Source organism: Xenopus tropicalis, chromosome 4 (genome assembly GCF_000004195.4).
Source record: "Xenopus tropicalis strain Nigerian chromosome 4, UCB_Xtro_10.0, whole genome shotgun sequence".
Classification (NCBI taxonomy): domain Eukaryota; kingdom Metazoa; phylum Chordata; class Amphibia; order Anura; family Pipidae; genus Xenopus; species Xenopus tropicalis.
The window spans coordinates 96,403,193-96,420,481 of record NC_030680.2 but is presented as its reverse complement, the minus strand read 5'-3'; the positions used below and the strand labels follow the sequence as shown (position 1 = coordinate 96,420,481).

The following is a 17,289-nucleotide window of genomic DNA, read 5'->3' as shown; positions in this document are numbered from 1 at the left end:
ACAGCTCATATATATACAATGGTAAACATGCCTAACCCTTGTTCACTCTGGACTTTCCTTCTCCTTTAAAATCTTAGCTCAGTGAACTTTGCAGAGCTTTAATCCAGACAATGTGGTTCTGCGCTGCATTTTTATTGTGTGTTTAAGTTGGGACTAATCAAATGTAATGCTTTATTTTTGGTTCATAGCCATTCAGACAAATATTTGCTTTCGTGCTTTGAATCATCTTGCTGCATAGGCCAGTTATGTACAAATGACCAACAAGAGCTGGCTGCCTCTGGCAAAAAAGAGGAAATACTACTGTTTTTCTGGCTTTTATTAAGCCCACACCTCCAATAGCAGAAATAATTTTTATTTGAAAGGTGTTTCTTCAATAAAGGCAAATTCTCCAGGTACTGAGGCAGCTGCACTCCCACATAATCATTTTGACTGTTGATAGGATGCTGTTATTGTGGAATATTTTATTTCATTTATGCCAGACATAATGGGACTTATGTTGTCTACTCTTGACTTGTCTGTGTATAGCACATTCACATGAATTCTTCATAAACCCAAAACCAAATCATACAATTACAGGCAAATAGTGAATGCTGTAAGTGCCAATAATACTTCTTGTTAATCCCAGTACCCTCATTCAAAATAATACAAATGCATTTTACTTTTTGAATATTATATTTTAATTGGAAATCATAAATGCAAGTCTAATAAAATAATTTGCTCTAACTTTTATTAGGAAATAAATAAATACAAATGTATGTATGGAAGGAGACGCTTGCTGAAGCTATAAGGTATTTGAGATGGATTGTTTATGGTTCTGGTATGATTATCAAATAAAAATCTAAAATAGAGTATTCTGAAGAAAGAAGAGTGGCAAAAGTAAGCTGTACAATTTCAACTGAATGGTCAGCTTTGCATTAAAATACCAGATTCATACAGTATATACAATATTTCAAAATTTATTTGGATATATAATTGCAATTTTTAAGTCCTGCAATTTAAATAAGGACTAGTAAGAATGAAGTGAGCAAGGTTCTGTGTTGTGTCCTGTGCTGAACATATTCATAGTGTTTATCAAGATGCATTTTACTCACTTACTCGGGCTAAATTGTTGCGATTGACATAAACAGACCATTAAAGCATAGAGTATGGAACAAGAGCACAGAGTTGTTCAGCAGCAGAATGCCCTGAATGAATTGTCTGACGATGCATGTCCAGTATCCCTGAGTTAGGAAACACTGCAGTGTAAAGAGAGCTCTCAGCACCACAGGAAAATCTGCTCATCTGGGCTTTTAATACCTTCATTTCTTGGCTTTGGACCATATTTATATATTTGTTTTTTTTGTTTATGATAATTCTGCGAGCCACTTAATATCTGAGGCTTGGTTCTCTTTTCAGCAGAGGTTCATCATACACCCAGCACTCACCATCCTCATGGAACAGCTAGAAGAAAACATATACACATCAGAAAGCCCACATTCATGGGGCAGATAATAAAAGGTAACTGACAGACTGAGAGACTGCAATAAACACATGACATTACTTGGCAAAACACACCTAAAAGAGGTCTAAGTGAAAATAACATTTATCCTACATCGGTCTCTCATGCACTCAAGTCTTACCCTGGTCTCCCACTGCTTTTCCTTCTCTTTGCGCTCTCTTGCTTCTGCTCTCTGTTTTTCTTCCAGGCGGTGCTTCGCCTCAGTTGCTGCATCAATGTCTTTAATTTTCAGGTTAAAAGTCACATCTTTCCACATCCTGATAACAAGCACAAAGATAATATTATTCATTGAAAAGACATCTATCATCAAAATATTGTAATATTGCAGGCTAACAGAGCCCGCATTCCGCTTGCAGTGGGGCACAATAGGTGCTCTTTAAAAACTGGTCACTAGGAAAAGCCTTCTGCCACTCTACTGAACAGCTTTAAAGGTGTTGTATGAACAAACTGTACATAGACTCTGCTCTCTGGCCATTTTTCCTAAAGGGACACCAAAAAATATGTAATCTAACATTTTTTTACCCTGACTCAAAGTTACAAGTATTTGATTTTCATTTCAACATTTTTTTTTATCAGCTCTGCCCTGACAAGCCCTTTTAAGGTAATGTCCCATGAGGAGATTAGTTGCCCATACTAAATCTCTGCTACCGAAGGCAACTAAGCTCCCCTAAAAGCCTTTCTACCAGCAATAAAAGGAATCGCCAGTGGAAAGGCCTACGCAATGCTTTGTTCTTCCAAAATCGTGCAATGTTGACAGCAGGAGGAAACTTTGCATGATCTTGAAAACCGAAGCATTGTGTAGGCCTTTCCACTGGAGATTCCCTTTATTGCTGGTAGAAAGCTTTTCAGGGAGATTAGTCGCCTTCGGTAGCAGAGATTTATCACAGGCAGCTAATCTTTCTGTGGGACATTACCCTTACCTATTATGTTGGCCATACATACAGTACTGTGGGCTGAACGGATGGATAGCATAGGAGAGGGAATACATTTATGTGTAAGATCATTTCAGCAGTGTTCTGTTTATTCAGAGCTGCAGCTCCTCTTCAATTCTCTCTGTCCAAAAGATCTCCGGATTAACGGTCTAAATGGCCCCTTCTAACTTGCCAAACATTGTAGATGATTGGGCAGTATGGATGAAATGTATTTCAGTAATCTTATAATAACTATTCATATATGATACAGTTTTTTATATAAAGAAAAAAACTACAACTATTTTCAATAGAAATATCATCTATCAGGCTACCTTGAAGTTGCACAGGTAAATCTCATTTACTAAATCAAAAAATAATATAATTGAAAAATAATAACAACAATATTTTTACATTGAAGGGAATCTCCTATATGTAAAGCTTTTTCCTGAGCATTGAAAGCACAGAGGTATGATTAGGTGGTTAATGGTTGCAACATTTTGAAGAACTTTGCTTAAATACTGGTTCTTAATTTATTCACTGCTTAAATACTGGTTCTTAATTCATTCACCTTCGAGATTCATATTCCTCCTGATCTTCCAGCTTCCGGACCTTCTTTTTAACTGTAGGCATTTTCTTGGTATCTATAAATACTGTATTCTCCTGTGTAGCAAGCATTACACGTGACATTAAAAAAAGATCAATCTGTGTATAGTCTAAAAAATTGCTAAATGAACACCTCAAGCCAGTGGCACACACAGGCCAAACTGTTTCCATCCGCCTCGTCTTGTACGCATATTGACAAGCATGGCATCAGCCATGTGAATCTATGGATTTCTGTGGGAAAATGCACAGTTTAAAGTTTCCATTCGAAAATCCACCACTAGTGAATGCCGAAGGCCCCATATCAAGCCTGTCATTATGCACAAAAGATGAGGCCAATGGGATCAGATTAGCCTTTTCCTTCACTGGCATAACTAGCAACACATTGTGTGTGCCACTGATTTTACACTTCGCAATAGTGAAGGGATCGTCATATTATGAACATTAGTTCTATACTTAATAAAACAGGTTGGGATTATGTTTGTGTTGAATCCAGTTATTTGCATGAGCTCCAATACATCTGCCAGGAAAAGGAGCCCATCTTAAATTATATCTTAGATCAGCAATCCCCAACCAGTAGCTCGTGAGCAACATGTTGCTCTTTGATTGCATTAAATCCAGTGTAATTGCCAGAGTCTTCTGTAAGGCTCCAGTCAACATAGGGGCTCTCCAAAACTTATTACAACGTATTACATTTAAAGGAGAAAGAAAGGCTAGTAAAGAGTTAATCTCAAGCTGCAGACATACCTTCAATTTTCTCAATAGTGCCCTTAAGTCTCCCCATATTTCTCCTGTTCAGATGATCAGAAGCCAAACAGGAAGAAAAAATGCTGAGCTGTGTAAAGAAAGTTCCCATAATGCCTCACTCCTGCCCAAGGACACCAGGACCAAGTGAACATGCTCAGTTGGTAAGACTATAAGTCAGCTTCCTGCTGATTGGCTCAGATCCACATTCCTAAGGGGGGGGGGGTGAGTTCTTAGCATTCTTGAGGGAGGGGGGAGCAGGAGAAAGCAGGAAGCTAAAAGCTGCGTGTCTGTGGCAGAGGAAAAGAGACACAACTAATCTTTTTACAGAGAAGTCAGTGCAGCGTTTCTGTGAGTGCTTATGGCTGTATTTACATAGACCTTTCTGATAAATCTTAATTAGTTTTTACCTTTCCTTCTCCTTTAAATGTGGCTCACGGGTATAAAAGGTTGGGCATCCCTCTCTTCGATCTAACTGACAAGAATGAACAGGGACAGATTGCTAAGAGGGAATATAGTGAACATGTGATTTCAGAAGTGGTGCAGAATTTTAGCGAGTTTCTTATTTCAGTGAGATGAAGCTAATATTATATTTTAATTTTTGCAATAGTTCCCCTTTAATAAGCTATGATTGTACGAGTAGCTAGATTTGATCCAAATAAACTAAGTGGCACATTTACTAATCCATGAACGTCCGAATGCGTTTTTTCTGTAATGATCGGTATTTTTGCGATTTTTTTTCGTCACCGTCCGCGAATTGTCACTACTTTTTCGTCGCCGTCTCAAAAAAATCGTACTGTCATGCCGACTACGAAAGTTTCGGATTCATTTAAGCTTCAGTATCGTGACTTTCCTTGGGTCAGGTTGGAGCTGCAGAGTGCCATTGAGTCCTATCGGAGGCTTCCAAAATCATGCAAAGTCGGAAAGATTTGCCCACCGTTTATGAGTGCTCAATACGAAAAAGTCGCGGCGACGACGACAAAAATCACAAAAAACACGAAAAAGTCGCAAAATGTTCGTTTCCAATTCGATTTTTTTCCCATTCGGGATTCGGATTCATGGATTGGTAAATGTGCCCCTAAGTGTTAGCCATTTCATTGTGGAGAGACCACCAGAAAGAATCTTCAGCCTCCATCAACAAAACAGAAACCAACGGAACTTCCTAGTCAAAGAATACTGTTACAACCCACAATGGCACAATCAATGCCAAACAAAATGCTAGCTTCTCTGCTGGATTGTTATCACACAGCCTTACTAAGACACTTTACAAATGTTTCAAATGAAAAATGTACAAATGAAATGAATACAAGACTGTAAAGTACAGAGTGGTTTATCATTCTTTACCCCATTTGCATTTTTTGCATACATGATGCCGTTCCATTCCCCTTCAATTGAACAGAATGGTTTCTTGTCATTCGGTGAACTGCAAAAAAAAAAAAAGATGCAATATACATTCATTACATATTTGTCATGTTTTTTTTAGTTATTTGTATATATAATTGCTATTAGAAGTAGTGTTTGCCAGTCCTTAATATTCTCTGCCCTGGTGGCTCTGGCGTTTGAAACAATGTAACACAAACCAGCAGACTGACAGACCTGCCTTGCTGGAGGAGCCTGGCACTTGTAATATTGTTTAAAAAGTAACAACCAGGAGTTCAGCAAATACTGCTTTCATTAGCAATTAAGTTTACAAATAACTTTTAAAGCACTGATAATTTTTAATAAATTAATATTGGAAAGCTTAGAATTATGTTTTCTTTAATTAGGCAAAAATTATTTGAGGTTGACATGTCATTTAAGAGGGGGAACCCTCTTTGCACCTACATTTTTCTGTATTAAATAAATGCAGGCTTATGTGACCTGCTGTTCATAACTGACTTGACTTTGCTGTACAGTATCCCTTTCAGAGTAAGAAGCTGGTCTGTATATGTTGTAGGCAATCCTAAATCCATCTAATACTTTAAGGGCCGTGACACACGGGAAGATTAGTCGCGCCACGACAAATCTTCGTTGTCGCGGGTAACTTATCTCCCTGCAATACCATCCACCAGCTAGAATGTAAATCGCCGGTGGGATCGCACGCAGCACTGCGATTTGCCAAAGTTTCCTCTCATGGCAACTTTGGCAAATTGCGGCGCCGCGTGCCATCCCACCTGCAATTTACATTCTAGCCAGTGGCATGGCATTGCGGGGAGATTAGACACTTGAGACAATGAAGATTTCTCACACGGCGACTAATCTCCCCATGTGTCACGGCCCTAAAACATATATAAGTAATCACCAAAAACCTACTAGATTTCCGCAGTGACTCTGTGCTTCTTGCCTCCATAGAAAGGCTTGGTGTGGAACGTGATGGTGGCATTGTAACCAGTTTTGGAACAGTTAATGGTACATTCACCTCCAAGCTCGACCCAAGGCACTGTCAAGATAGATCTAAACAAAGCAAAAATTACTGATAACTTTTCCAAGACAATATGAGAAAAATGAGAACTGCTGAGTTTATAATTCTATTAACCTGGAATTCATTTTAATGCTGATATTTAAGAATATGGCCCCTTCCCTGCAGGATAGGACAGATCCTTGCCTAGATTAAGCTAATGCAGTGATCCCCAACTGGTGGCTTGGGGGCAACATGTTGCTCACCAACCCCTTGGATGTTGCTCTCAATGCCTCCAAACCAGGTAGTTATTTTTGAATTTCTGACATGATGGCAAGTTTTGGTTCAATAAAAACAAGATTTACTACCAAATAAAGCCTCCTGTAAGCTGCTAGTGTGCATAGAGGCTCCCTAATAGCCAATCTTAGCCCTTATTTGGCACCTCCATGAACTTTTATGATGCTTGTGTTGCTCTCCAAGTCTTTTTACATTTAACTGTGGCTCACGAGTAAGAAAGGTTGGGGACCCCTGAGCTAATGTATACCATCAAAGGGACAGTATTCACCTTAAAAAAAAAAACATTGCTTAAAATAAACACAATTAAAATGATTTTTTAAATTAAATTCTGCCTATTGTTATAATATACAACCATTTTTGCAATTATAAAGCACTAATTTTAAAGTTGGGCTTTTTTCACTGAACTCACCCCCTCCCTTCTTTTATAAACAGGGCAATTTGTTTAAAGATTCTTATCTATATTTGAACAAATAAACCAGCATCAGCACCTGTTGAGTAGCTCATTATTGGGTGCTTCTCATGGGACTGGTAATTAGTTTTATCAGCTTCTTTGAAGTTCTCCTAATTATAAACAAGGATGACTGTTTCTGATGATGATACTACCGATACTACTACTACTACTGATACTACTACTACTACTACTGATACTACTACTACTGATACTACTACTACTACTACTCATACTTGGTAGAAATACTGCAAGCAGCAGATTTATTTATGGAAAACTCACCTCCCATATCCATTGGGGAACGTTAAGATGTAGTGCTCATCATAATCAAGGCAAGACACACAACCTGTCCCAGAAAGAATTAATGTGTGCAGTAAGTATAAGGACTGTAACAGCCTGATAATCAGTGTTGTTACCTCTCTATCCATAGGACAGTTATGTGGATAGGACAAAAACAGAATAGGCTACAGAGCCCATTTACATTCTCTTAAAAAAAAAAAAAAACTCACTAAAACATTCTGATGACTTCATGCAGATTCTTACCTTGCCCAATATTATGGACTCCAATAGACATCCCCAAGAATTTGGATTTTGTCCAGATGTGCGCATTGAACTGTATTCTTTTGTTGTAGCATTCAGCATAAAAGGCTGAAACTGAACACAAGAAGAGGACACTTGATGAACAAAAATGTGATGGCAGAGATTTTATACTTGAGCACCACTAGTAGTACAAGATATATATCTATATATGCACACAGACACTGGATAAAGGACAGCGCTCTTTCCAGTAAAATTTTTTATATATATATATGCTCGTTCATAATTCCCCCTCATTCTAAGGTGCAAAGCAGGAGCGGAAACCCTTGCTGTGCTATACTCTTCTTTAAAAACTCAGTATTTAGAATCATTGGTGAATTATTAGCAGGGCTATGCAACTGGAGTCCTATGGGGCCAACGCAGCTTTGCAAGAGAATTTTATGGCCTTTTGCACTGGACAGAAATGTCGTTGATATTTTTAAGCCACATTTTTATTGATTTACATATGAACAGGCCAGAATACACATTTAGAAATCATTACAGGCAGCAGATATAAAAATCGTTTATACATGCTGTAAATACTTTTACAAAGTAAACACTGAGCAGTGTATAAACAGGGTCTACATCTTAAAACGAAAAACTGTTTAAACTTAAAACTGTTTAAAAAGACTCTGCTACTACATCTTAATATCTGATAAAATAAGGAGCCTAATAAAAGCCTTATTTTCTATATTAATACAGATTCATAACAGAACTATCTGTTCCAGTAAAGAGAGAAACAAGTAAGTCAAAAGGGTGGAGTGATTACTTAGAGCAGAGCTTGAACAGACATGGCCTGTAGCAATAATAATGTGCAGAGAGAGATACTGCTCTCAGAAATACAAAACATGCAAAGCCATTAAGGGAAAAGCATTTCTTTATTGCACCTAACAAACCTCGGTACGTTCTGCACAATCAGCAGCCAGTCCCCAAGAAACCATTTTAGCCCAAAGCAGAAACAACTGCAATATTTCTAGCGGACAAAAATATATTAAATCATAGAACACACTAACATTGGTAATGGACTCAAGCCCATTTTGCTGGTTAATATTAACAACCATGGCACTGCACTGCTTCTGTAAGTAAAGAAATCAGTACATGCGACTAGGCCAGGGGTGGGCAAACTTTTTGGCTCAGGGGCCACATTGACTTACAGATGGGCTGGGCCAGCATTACACCGTTTCCGCTCGTCAGTCCCCAGACGCCAAGTCTCGTGTACGTGGCCCGCGGGGCATAGTTTGCCCACCATTGGACTAGTGTATAATTGAGTGTAACGCAATGCACTTGTACAACAGGAGGGTAGATCTGAAATCTTTATACATAAAACAAAAGAACACTGAGACTTGTGATGAATGCTGGGCATGCTGACTGGCTGATAATATATAGAGTGAAGGTTTAATGAAAAGGGTTTCTCTCTATTTGGCAGGTGAGTTCAGACTGCATTTTATTTGCAAATGGTATAGTTTTTAAATCTTTGTTAAGAAAAGGGAATACATGCTGGGAATGGATGACTAGTGTGAAGAAAGTTTAAGAACTATGTGCTGTATACCTACTTGGCGGGTGGTGCGAGACCTGCTCGGCCACAAATGTAACATTGTTTTTGGAAGCCCATGGAATTGGTCCTTCAGAAACTGCTTCCTGTTTACAAAAGAGTCAAATCAAGGGATAACAAGTTAAAACTGACACATATTTGTACCAAATACAGGTTAGCCATCAGTCTGGCCACACACAAAGCAATACAGTCAAGAAATGCAACCACTGTGCCTGTGGGCTCCACAGTACTTAAAGGAACAGTAACACAAAAATATTTAAATACCTTATAAAAAAGTCACAAAACATCTTTAACATTAGGTCTAGCCTTCCCCCCCTTGCCTTTTTTAAATGACTCATTCAGAATTTTAGTGACAAACCGCTCCATAGCAGCACGGCGAAAAGGCGACGGGTGCTTGAATCCCTGTGTGCACTGACCCGGAAGTTGTCTTCGTGTCGGAGGACCTTTGGCACTTAAGCTTTTTATCAGCGTATGCAGTTTAAATTTATGATTGCAACATTACCCCCCAAAACTGTCTGAAGAAATAGAAACATAAATTTAAACTGCATACGCTGATAAAAAGCTTAAGTGCCAAAGGTCCTCCGACACGAAGACAACTTCCGGGTCAGTGCACACAGGGATTCAAGCACCTGTCGCCTTTTCACTGTGCTGCTATGGAGCGGTTCGTCACTAGAATTCTACATAAAGCATTTAAAAAAGGCAAGGGGGGGAAAGGCTAGACCTAATGTTAGAGATGTTTTGTGACTTATAAGGTATTTAAATATTTTTGTGTTACTGTTCCTTTAATTAAAGCTGTGCAATCCCAATGAACAGGAATCAGGTAGGATGATTACTTCCTTTAGTGTTCCAGCTTGGCAATGGCAGTAGCATTATACCTCCAAACTTCATGATTTGCCTATGTGTAGCCATACTGCACACAGTCGAGAGGAGAATTTTATAGTGCTGCCACACTCTGCAGGATAAACATAGTGCTCACATCGTAAGCTTTGGCTAAAGAGTTTATTCTTGCTTGGAGTAATCTGCATTTCCTTGATTTTATTCAGTCTGATGAGACCAAGGCTGAAATATTTGGTCATAATTCCAAAAGGTATGTTTGGAGCAAAAACACAGCACATTATCACAGGAACACCATACTCAAAGTGAAACATAGTGGCGGCAGCATTAGGCTTGGGGGTTGCTTTTTATTAACTGGAACTGGTGCTTTAGTCAGGGTGGATGGAATCATTAATAGCTCCAAGTATCAGTCTATTTTGTCACAAAACCTTTGAGCATCTGCTGTAAGGGTTAAGTTTTGCAATTTACATGCACAATTTTTCTCTACGTTTCATTATGTCATTTTTTCTATATGGAAAATAACAAACATCTAACTCTAATGAATTATTTAGATGTCTGAAGGTTTAGAATGGGACACAGGCCGTGGAAGCTTCAGTAAAGAGATGTAACAGGACACATGTTGGCTCCTGTGCTGTACTATACTAAATACAACTGAGATAGCTGGTGGTATCCAAGGTAAAGTACACCCTTTTTGCTGATAACACAAAGATCTATAATAGAATTGATGTTTCCAGATGGAATAAGTCAAATGTGATTTAGGGTTTTGGAAAACAAAAAGCTAAATAATGAATGCAGGGCAAAGAAATCAAAATGAAGAATACACACTAAATGCTAAGTTATTATTAGCAACTATAAAGAAAGGGATCTAAGAATTCTAAATACAGTTTACTTGAAAGTAGGCAGGCAATGCAGTCAAGCCTCACCTGAGATTTGGAGGACATATTTCCAGAAATACATAAAAAAAATTCATGCTCTTAATAATGAATTAGAAATGAATGATTTCAAGACCTGGGGGTTGTTCCCCTTTAAATTATCTATTAGTATAATATAGACATTGATATTATGAAACAATTTGCAATTTGTTTTCTTTTTTTTTTTTTTTTGTTTTAGTTATTTAGCTTTTTATTCAGCAGTTTTCCAGTTTGGAATTTAAGCGGCTATTTTGTTGCTAGGGTCTTTTTTACCTTCAAAGCCAAGGAGTGGTTTGAATAAGAGACAGAAATAAGATTAGGAGAGGGGCTGAAAAGGAAGTTAAGCAATAAAAAGTAACAATTGAAAAAAAATTGTAGCCTTACAGATAATAGCCTTTTGGCTGCCGGGCATATTAACCAATTAATTCAAAAATTACAAAAACTAAACAATGAAAACCAACTGCAAAGTTGCTAGGAATAAGACATTATATAACATACTAAAAATTAACTTTAAATTCAACACCCCCTTTATTAGGCACATTTAATATCCCCCTTCCCCTCAGTTCCCCTGGAGTTACGGTTAGTGACTTAATTGTTTGCATGTCTTGAGAAAGGTTCTCTGAGCGGAACTGAATAAAGATTTATTTTCTCACTTTCTTAAGCCCCTTCAGTGCTGCTATGTTCATGTTTTGCAATTTATCCTATTAAGGTAGCACCTTGGCTGTTACTATTTATTAATTATAAACTCCCGTTCAACTGCCACCATAGCAGGCAAAGACTAGAATCAATGGCAAATTAAAGGAAAGGTAAGGAAATTAAAGGGAAGGCAAGTAGGATATTAGGAAACAGTTTTTTGTTTTAATAAAGCTTGATAAATACATGCAATAACAGCAGATGTGGTGGGAACTCGCTAATGGATTTCAAACATGCATTGGATAGCTATAAGGAAGTTTTAAAAGCATGTTAAAACAAAAAGTTTTTTTCCCATATTTAAATGCCATCAAGAGATGACTGACCATATGCTTAGCTTAAAGGGATACTGTCAAGATTTTTATGGTATACTTTTAATTTCTAAATTATACTGTTTACATAGCAAATAATTCATTCTACCATTTAAAATGTTATTCTTGAACCAACAAATTAAAAAGGGTGGAGGGGTTTGTCTTTACGTAAAGTCAGACTTAAAGCCATGTAATAAAGACATTACCAATGAAAACGTCGAATCTCTTTGGGTAGAAATTTCAGTAGGGCTGAAGGTCACAAAGAAAATGATCATTGGTGTATGTTATAAACCACCCCCCGTATAGATGAGGGGGATGAGGCCCAGCTATTGTTGCAAATGGAGGAGGCTTCAAAACTGGGTCAAGTTGTTGTTATGGGGGACTTTAATTATCCGGACATTGACTGGAGTAATGGGGTGGCTAAGTCAGAAAAAGCTAGTAGGTTTGTAAATATGCTAAATGACAACTTTTTATTTCAGGCAGTTCAAGAACCCACTAGGAATGACGCTATTTTGGACCTGGTGATTTCTAATAATAATGAACTTATCTCTAACATTTGTGTGGGTGAGCATTTGGGGAACAGTGATCACAACATGGTCTCCTTTGAGATAATGCTACAGAGACAGCGCTATAAGGGAGTAACTAAAACACTCAATTTTAGACGTGCAGACTTTGCCAGTATAAGGGCATCTCTGCAATGTGTCAACTGGGAAAGGCTTTTCATGGGGTTAGACACAGAAGGAAAATGGAACATCTTTAAAACATTGCTTTGTAGGTATACACAACAGTATATCCCCCTAGTAAGCAAGGAGAGGCATCGCAAAGCAAAACCTTTATGGCTGAATAAAAGTGTTATTGTCGAGGTTGGTAAGAAAAAACGTGCTTTTAGGGCATTCAAGTTAGCTGGGACAGCAGAAACTTTCATCAGGTACAAGGAAGCAAATAAAGCATGCAAAAAAGCTATCAGGCAAGCTAAAATAGAGATGGAAAGGGATATTGCAGCTAGGAGTAAAAAGAATCCAAAATTATTTTTTAATTATGTGAATAGTAAAAAAATGAAGCAAGAAGGGGTGGGAACTTTATTATCACGGGGGGGTACGTTGGTTGATGAAAACGGGGAAAAAGCTGAAATTTTGAACTCTTATTTTTCATCTGTCTATACATCTGAGGAGCCAGATAATGAAGGCTTCCCTTGTAATATGCCCAGTTCTAGTAATTTAGCTACTGACGCATGGGTCACTCGGGAGGAAATTCAAAAGAGACTTGAACATGTAAAGGTAAACAAAGGTCCAGGGCCGGATGGGATTCATCCCAGGGTATTAAATGAGCTGAGCGCTGTGATTGCCAAACCTCTTCACTTAATTTTTCAGGATTCATTGAGGTCTGGCATGGTGCCAAGAGACTGGCGGATTGCTAATGTGGTGCCGTTATTTAAAAAGGGATCCCGTTCTCAGCCTGAAAACTATAGGCCTGTTAGTCTGACATCAGTAGTAGGAAAACTTTTGGAAGGGGTAATAAGGGATAGGATAGTTGAATACATTACAGTTCACAATACTATTAGTTTGTGCCAGCATGGTTTTATGCGTAACAGATCTTGCCAGACTAATTTAGTTGCCTTTTATGAGGAGGTGAGTAGGAACCTTGATGCTGGAATGGCAGTTGATGTCATCTACTTGGACTTTGCTAAAGCGTTTGATACAGTACCTCACAGAAGGTTAATGATCAAATTAAGGAATATTGGCCTAGAACATAATATTTGTAATTGGATAGAGAACTGGCTGAAGGATAGAGTACAAAGAGTGGTTGTAAATGGAACATTTTCTAATTGGACCAGTGTGGTTAGTGGAGTACCGCAGGGGTCAGCCTTGGGCCTTTGCTGTTTAACTTGTTTATTAATGACCTGGAGGTGGGCATAGACAGTATTGTTTCTATTTTTGCTGATGACACTAAATTGTGCAAAACTATAAGTTCCATGCAGGATGCTGCCGCTTTGCAGAGCGATTTGACAAAATTAGATAACTGGGCAGCAAACTGGAAAATGAGGTTCAATGTTGATAAGTGCAAAGTTATGCACTTTGGTAGAAATAATATAAACGCAAACTATCTACTGAATGGTAGTGTGTTGGGGGTATCCTTAATGGAGAAGGATCTAGGGGTTTTTGTTGATAACAAGTTGTCTAATTCCAGGCAGTGTCATTCTGTGGCTACTAAAGCAAATAAAGTGCTGTCTTGTATAAAAAAGGGCATTGACTCAAGGGATGAGAACATAATTTTGCCCCTTTATAGGTCCCTGGTAAGGCCTCACCTTGAGTATGCAGTGCAGTTTTGGGCTCCAGTCCTTAAGAAGGATATTAATGAGCTGGAGAGAGTGCAGAGACGTGCAACTAAACTGGTTAAGGGGATGGAAGATTTAAACTATGAGGTGAGACTGTCGAGGTTGGGGTTGTTTTCTCTGGAAAAGAGGCGCTTGCGAGGGGACATGATTACTCTGTACAAGTACATTAGAGGGGATTATAGGCAGTTGGGGGATGTTCTTTTTTCCCATAAAAACAATCAACGCACCAGAGGTCACCCCTTTAGATTAGAGGAAAGGAGTTTCCATTTGAAGCAGCGTAGGTGGTTTTTCACGGTGAGGGCAGTGAGGTTATGGAATGCCCTTCCTAGTGATGTGGTAATGGCAGATTCTGTTAATGCCTTTAAGAGGGGCCTGGATGAGTTCTTGATCAATCAGAATATCCAAGGCTATTGTGATACTAATATCTACAGTTAGTACTAGTGGTTGTATTTATAGTTTATGTATGTGAGTGTATAGATTGGTAGGTGTGGGTTAGGTGTGCTGGGTTTACTTGGATGGGTTGAACTTGATGGACACAGGTCTTTTTTCAACCCTATGTAACTATGTAACTATGTAACAAATGTTTTTTTTTTTTAGTTGTAAGACTGGTGGATAGGCAGCCATCTCAGTGCATTGTGTCTGAGTCTGAGCTTTCAGAAGGAGCCAGCGCTACACATTAGAACTGCTTTCAGGAAACCTATCATTTCTCCTACTCCCATGTAACTGGAGGAGTCCCAAGCCAGACCTGGATTTCATTACTATTGAGTGCTATTCACATATCTACTGGGAGCTGCTATCTTGCTACCTTGCCATTGTTCTGCTGATTGGCTGCAGGGGGGGGGAGAGGGGAGGGGTTATATCACTTCAACTTGCAGGGCAGCAGTAAAGTGTGACTGAAGTTTATCAAAGCACAGGTCACATGACTGTGGCAACCTGGGAAATGGAACCTGGGAAATTAAGAATATGGCTAGCCCCATGCTATCTTGCTACCTTCCCATTGTTTTGCTGATTGGCTGCAGGGGGGGGAAGGGGAGGTTATATTACTCCAACTTGCAGCGCAGCAGTAAAGTGTGACTGAAGTGTATCAAAGCACAGGTCACACGACTGTGGCAACCTGGGAAATTAAGAATATGGCTATCCTCATGTGAAATTTCAAAACTAAATATTAAAAAAAATCTGTTTGTGTTTTTGAAAAACGGATTTCATTGCAGGATTTTGCTGGAGAAGCTCTATTAGAGGAGAAGGAAAGGCTAAGTTACTTGGGGGTGCCCAAATGTTAAGCACCCCCAAGTGACTAAACGCTTACCTTGTACACCGGGCTGATGCCCCTGTTAAGAGAGAACAGCACCAGCCCGGGGTAGCGAGCGTTTCCTTCTTCCTTGTTGGCACGCTTGTGCAGTAGAGCGAAAAGCAAACTTTAACAAGTTGGCTTTTCACTCTAATGCGCATGCCGGCCCAGGGATTTTGCCAGCAGAAAAATACGGAAGAAGGAAGTGCTCGCTGCAGGTACCCCGGGGCTGGTGTGGTTTTCTCCTAACAGGGGCACCTGCCCGGGCTACAAGGTAAGCGATTAAAGTCACTTGGGGGTGCCTAACATTTTGGCACCCCAAGTGACTTAGCCTTTCCTTCTCCTTTAACTGATCCTATGACAGTATTCCTTTAATCAAACATTGCACTTATAAGTGGAAGATGAACCTTACATACAAATACAGGATATTTCACTTACGTACTGCTTAGTCTATACCAGTTTGAAAATAATACCCAGTCCAAAAAACACTTACAGGATTTTCATCATTTTCAAGGCCTGGCAAAGCCCAGTGACACTGGAAGACTTCTCCTAGGATGGGATTGTAAGGCTTCTTTGCAACTGATCCTTTCCTGCCAGCATGAAAAGCAGATAGGTACCACTTGACCACCTGTGCCATTCTGTCTTTAGGATCTTTATGTTCACCAATGCTGCAAACACAAAAACCACTATTATTTTACAAACTTTCTAAAATCTTTTTAAAGGGGTTGTTCTCTTATAACTAAACTTTTAGTATGCTATAGAATGGCTAATTCTTAGCAACATTTCAATTGGTTTGCATTTTTTATAATTTTTAAATTATTTGCTTTCCTCTTTCCAAAAAGAAATCCCGGCAGCCAAAAAACTATTGCACTGTGAGGCTACAATTTTATTGTTACTGTTAATGGTTATTTTTCTAACCATTTGCCCCTCTCTTATTCATATTCCAGTTTCACATTGTTGCTGGAATTCAAAACTTGATAGCTGTTTAACAAAAAGCTAAATAATAATAATAATAATATATATAGAAAAACAAATAATAAAAAATTAAGGCCAATAGCACATTGTCTCAGAATTTCACTCTCTACAACATACTAAAAGAAGAGAAGCAAACAACCCCTGTAAAGAAAGGTCTAATATGTCAAAACATGAACTGGGGAGGGAGAACAAGTCATCTGCATCAGTCATACCTGACAAACAGATCTGGGTGTGCAAAGAAATCTGCATACATTTCCAGGAGAGATCTTCGTTCAAGAATGAAGGTGGGAAGTACAACCTTATCGTGTACACATTTAAAATTAAAAAAAAAAGAGATCAATGTGAATTATAGGGTGGCATGATAGATCTGCATAAGACATTATCCAATACTACCAACTAAAGAAAAAAAATGTATTCACAGCACAGATAAGGGCTGTCACAACACATTTAACATTAATGCCTATTTTAGCCCTGTAATTGGGGGTTAAATGTTATAAATTAGGCTAAACTACACAGGAACTTTTGTAGGATTAACAAGTTGGATGTAGTTGCTTGGTTCAAAATCCAACTTAAATTATAGCAGGGGGTATCAGATTTTCTAGTATCCTACAAAACCTTGTGCTACTGCATGAGGGTCAGATAAAGTTTGACCCACAAAGTCTGATCAAAGTCTCCCATGTCTGCCCTGGTATTGAAGATAATGTGCACTATAAGGGCTAAATAACATGGGAGTTTTTGATCAGATTTTGTGGGTCAAACTTTATCTGACCCACAAAACCTTGTAGTGCAACGGGGCAAGATTTTGTAGGATCGTACATAATCTGATCCCTCCTGCTATTAAGTAAGTCAGATCAGATAGCTCTAAGATGATGCTGGGGCTATAGCAGGAAGACTGGGATAATTTTGTTCAACATCTTTGCGAGGGGTTATTTACTCATTTAT

The 17,289-nt window shown here is 38.6% G+C and overlaps 1 protein-coding gene across 16 annotated transcripts in view; it reads right to left on the bottom strand.

Moving 5' to 3' along the window:
* Positions 1-653: 653 nt before the first annotated feature.
* osbpl9 (oxysterol binding protein like 9) overlaps positions 654-17,289 on the bottom strand; it is a 71,206-nt gene continuing 54,570 nt past the window's right edge. For 8 of the 16 annotated variants that reach the window (XM_031900188.1, XM_031900184.1, XM_031900185.1 and 5 more), the window contains 10 exons: positions 16,560-16,645; positions 15,866-16,040; positions 9,005-9,089; positions 7,419-7,529; positions 7,158-7,221; positions 6,046-6,186; positions 5,098-5,176; positions 2,978-3,069; positions 1,620-1,755; positions 654-1,440 (listed from right to left, as the gene is read on the bottom strand). In XM_031900188.1, coding sequence (XP_031756048.1) covers positions 1,366-1,440; positions 1,620-1,755; positions 2,978-3,069; positions 5,098-5,176; positions 6,046-6,186; positions 7,158-7,221; positions 7,419-7,529; positions 9,005-9,089; positions 15,866-16,040; positions 16,560-16,645 — 1,044 coding nt within the window. In that variant the 3' untranslated portion in view covers positions 654-1,365. The remainder of the gene's footprint in view (positions 1,441-1,619; positions 1,756-2,977; positions 3,070-5,097; positions 5,177-6,045; positions 6,187-7,157; positions 7,222-7,418; positions 7,530-9,004; positions 9,090-15,865; positions 16,041-16,559; positions 16,646-17,289) is intronic. The other 8 variants (XM_018093089.2, XM_012961299.3, XM_018093090.2 and 5 more) reach the window with 2 other exon arrangements.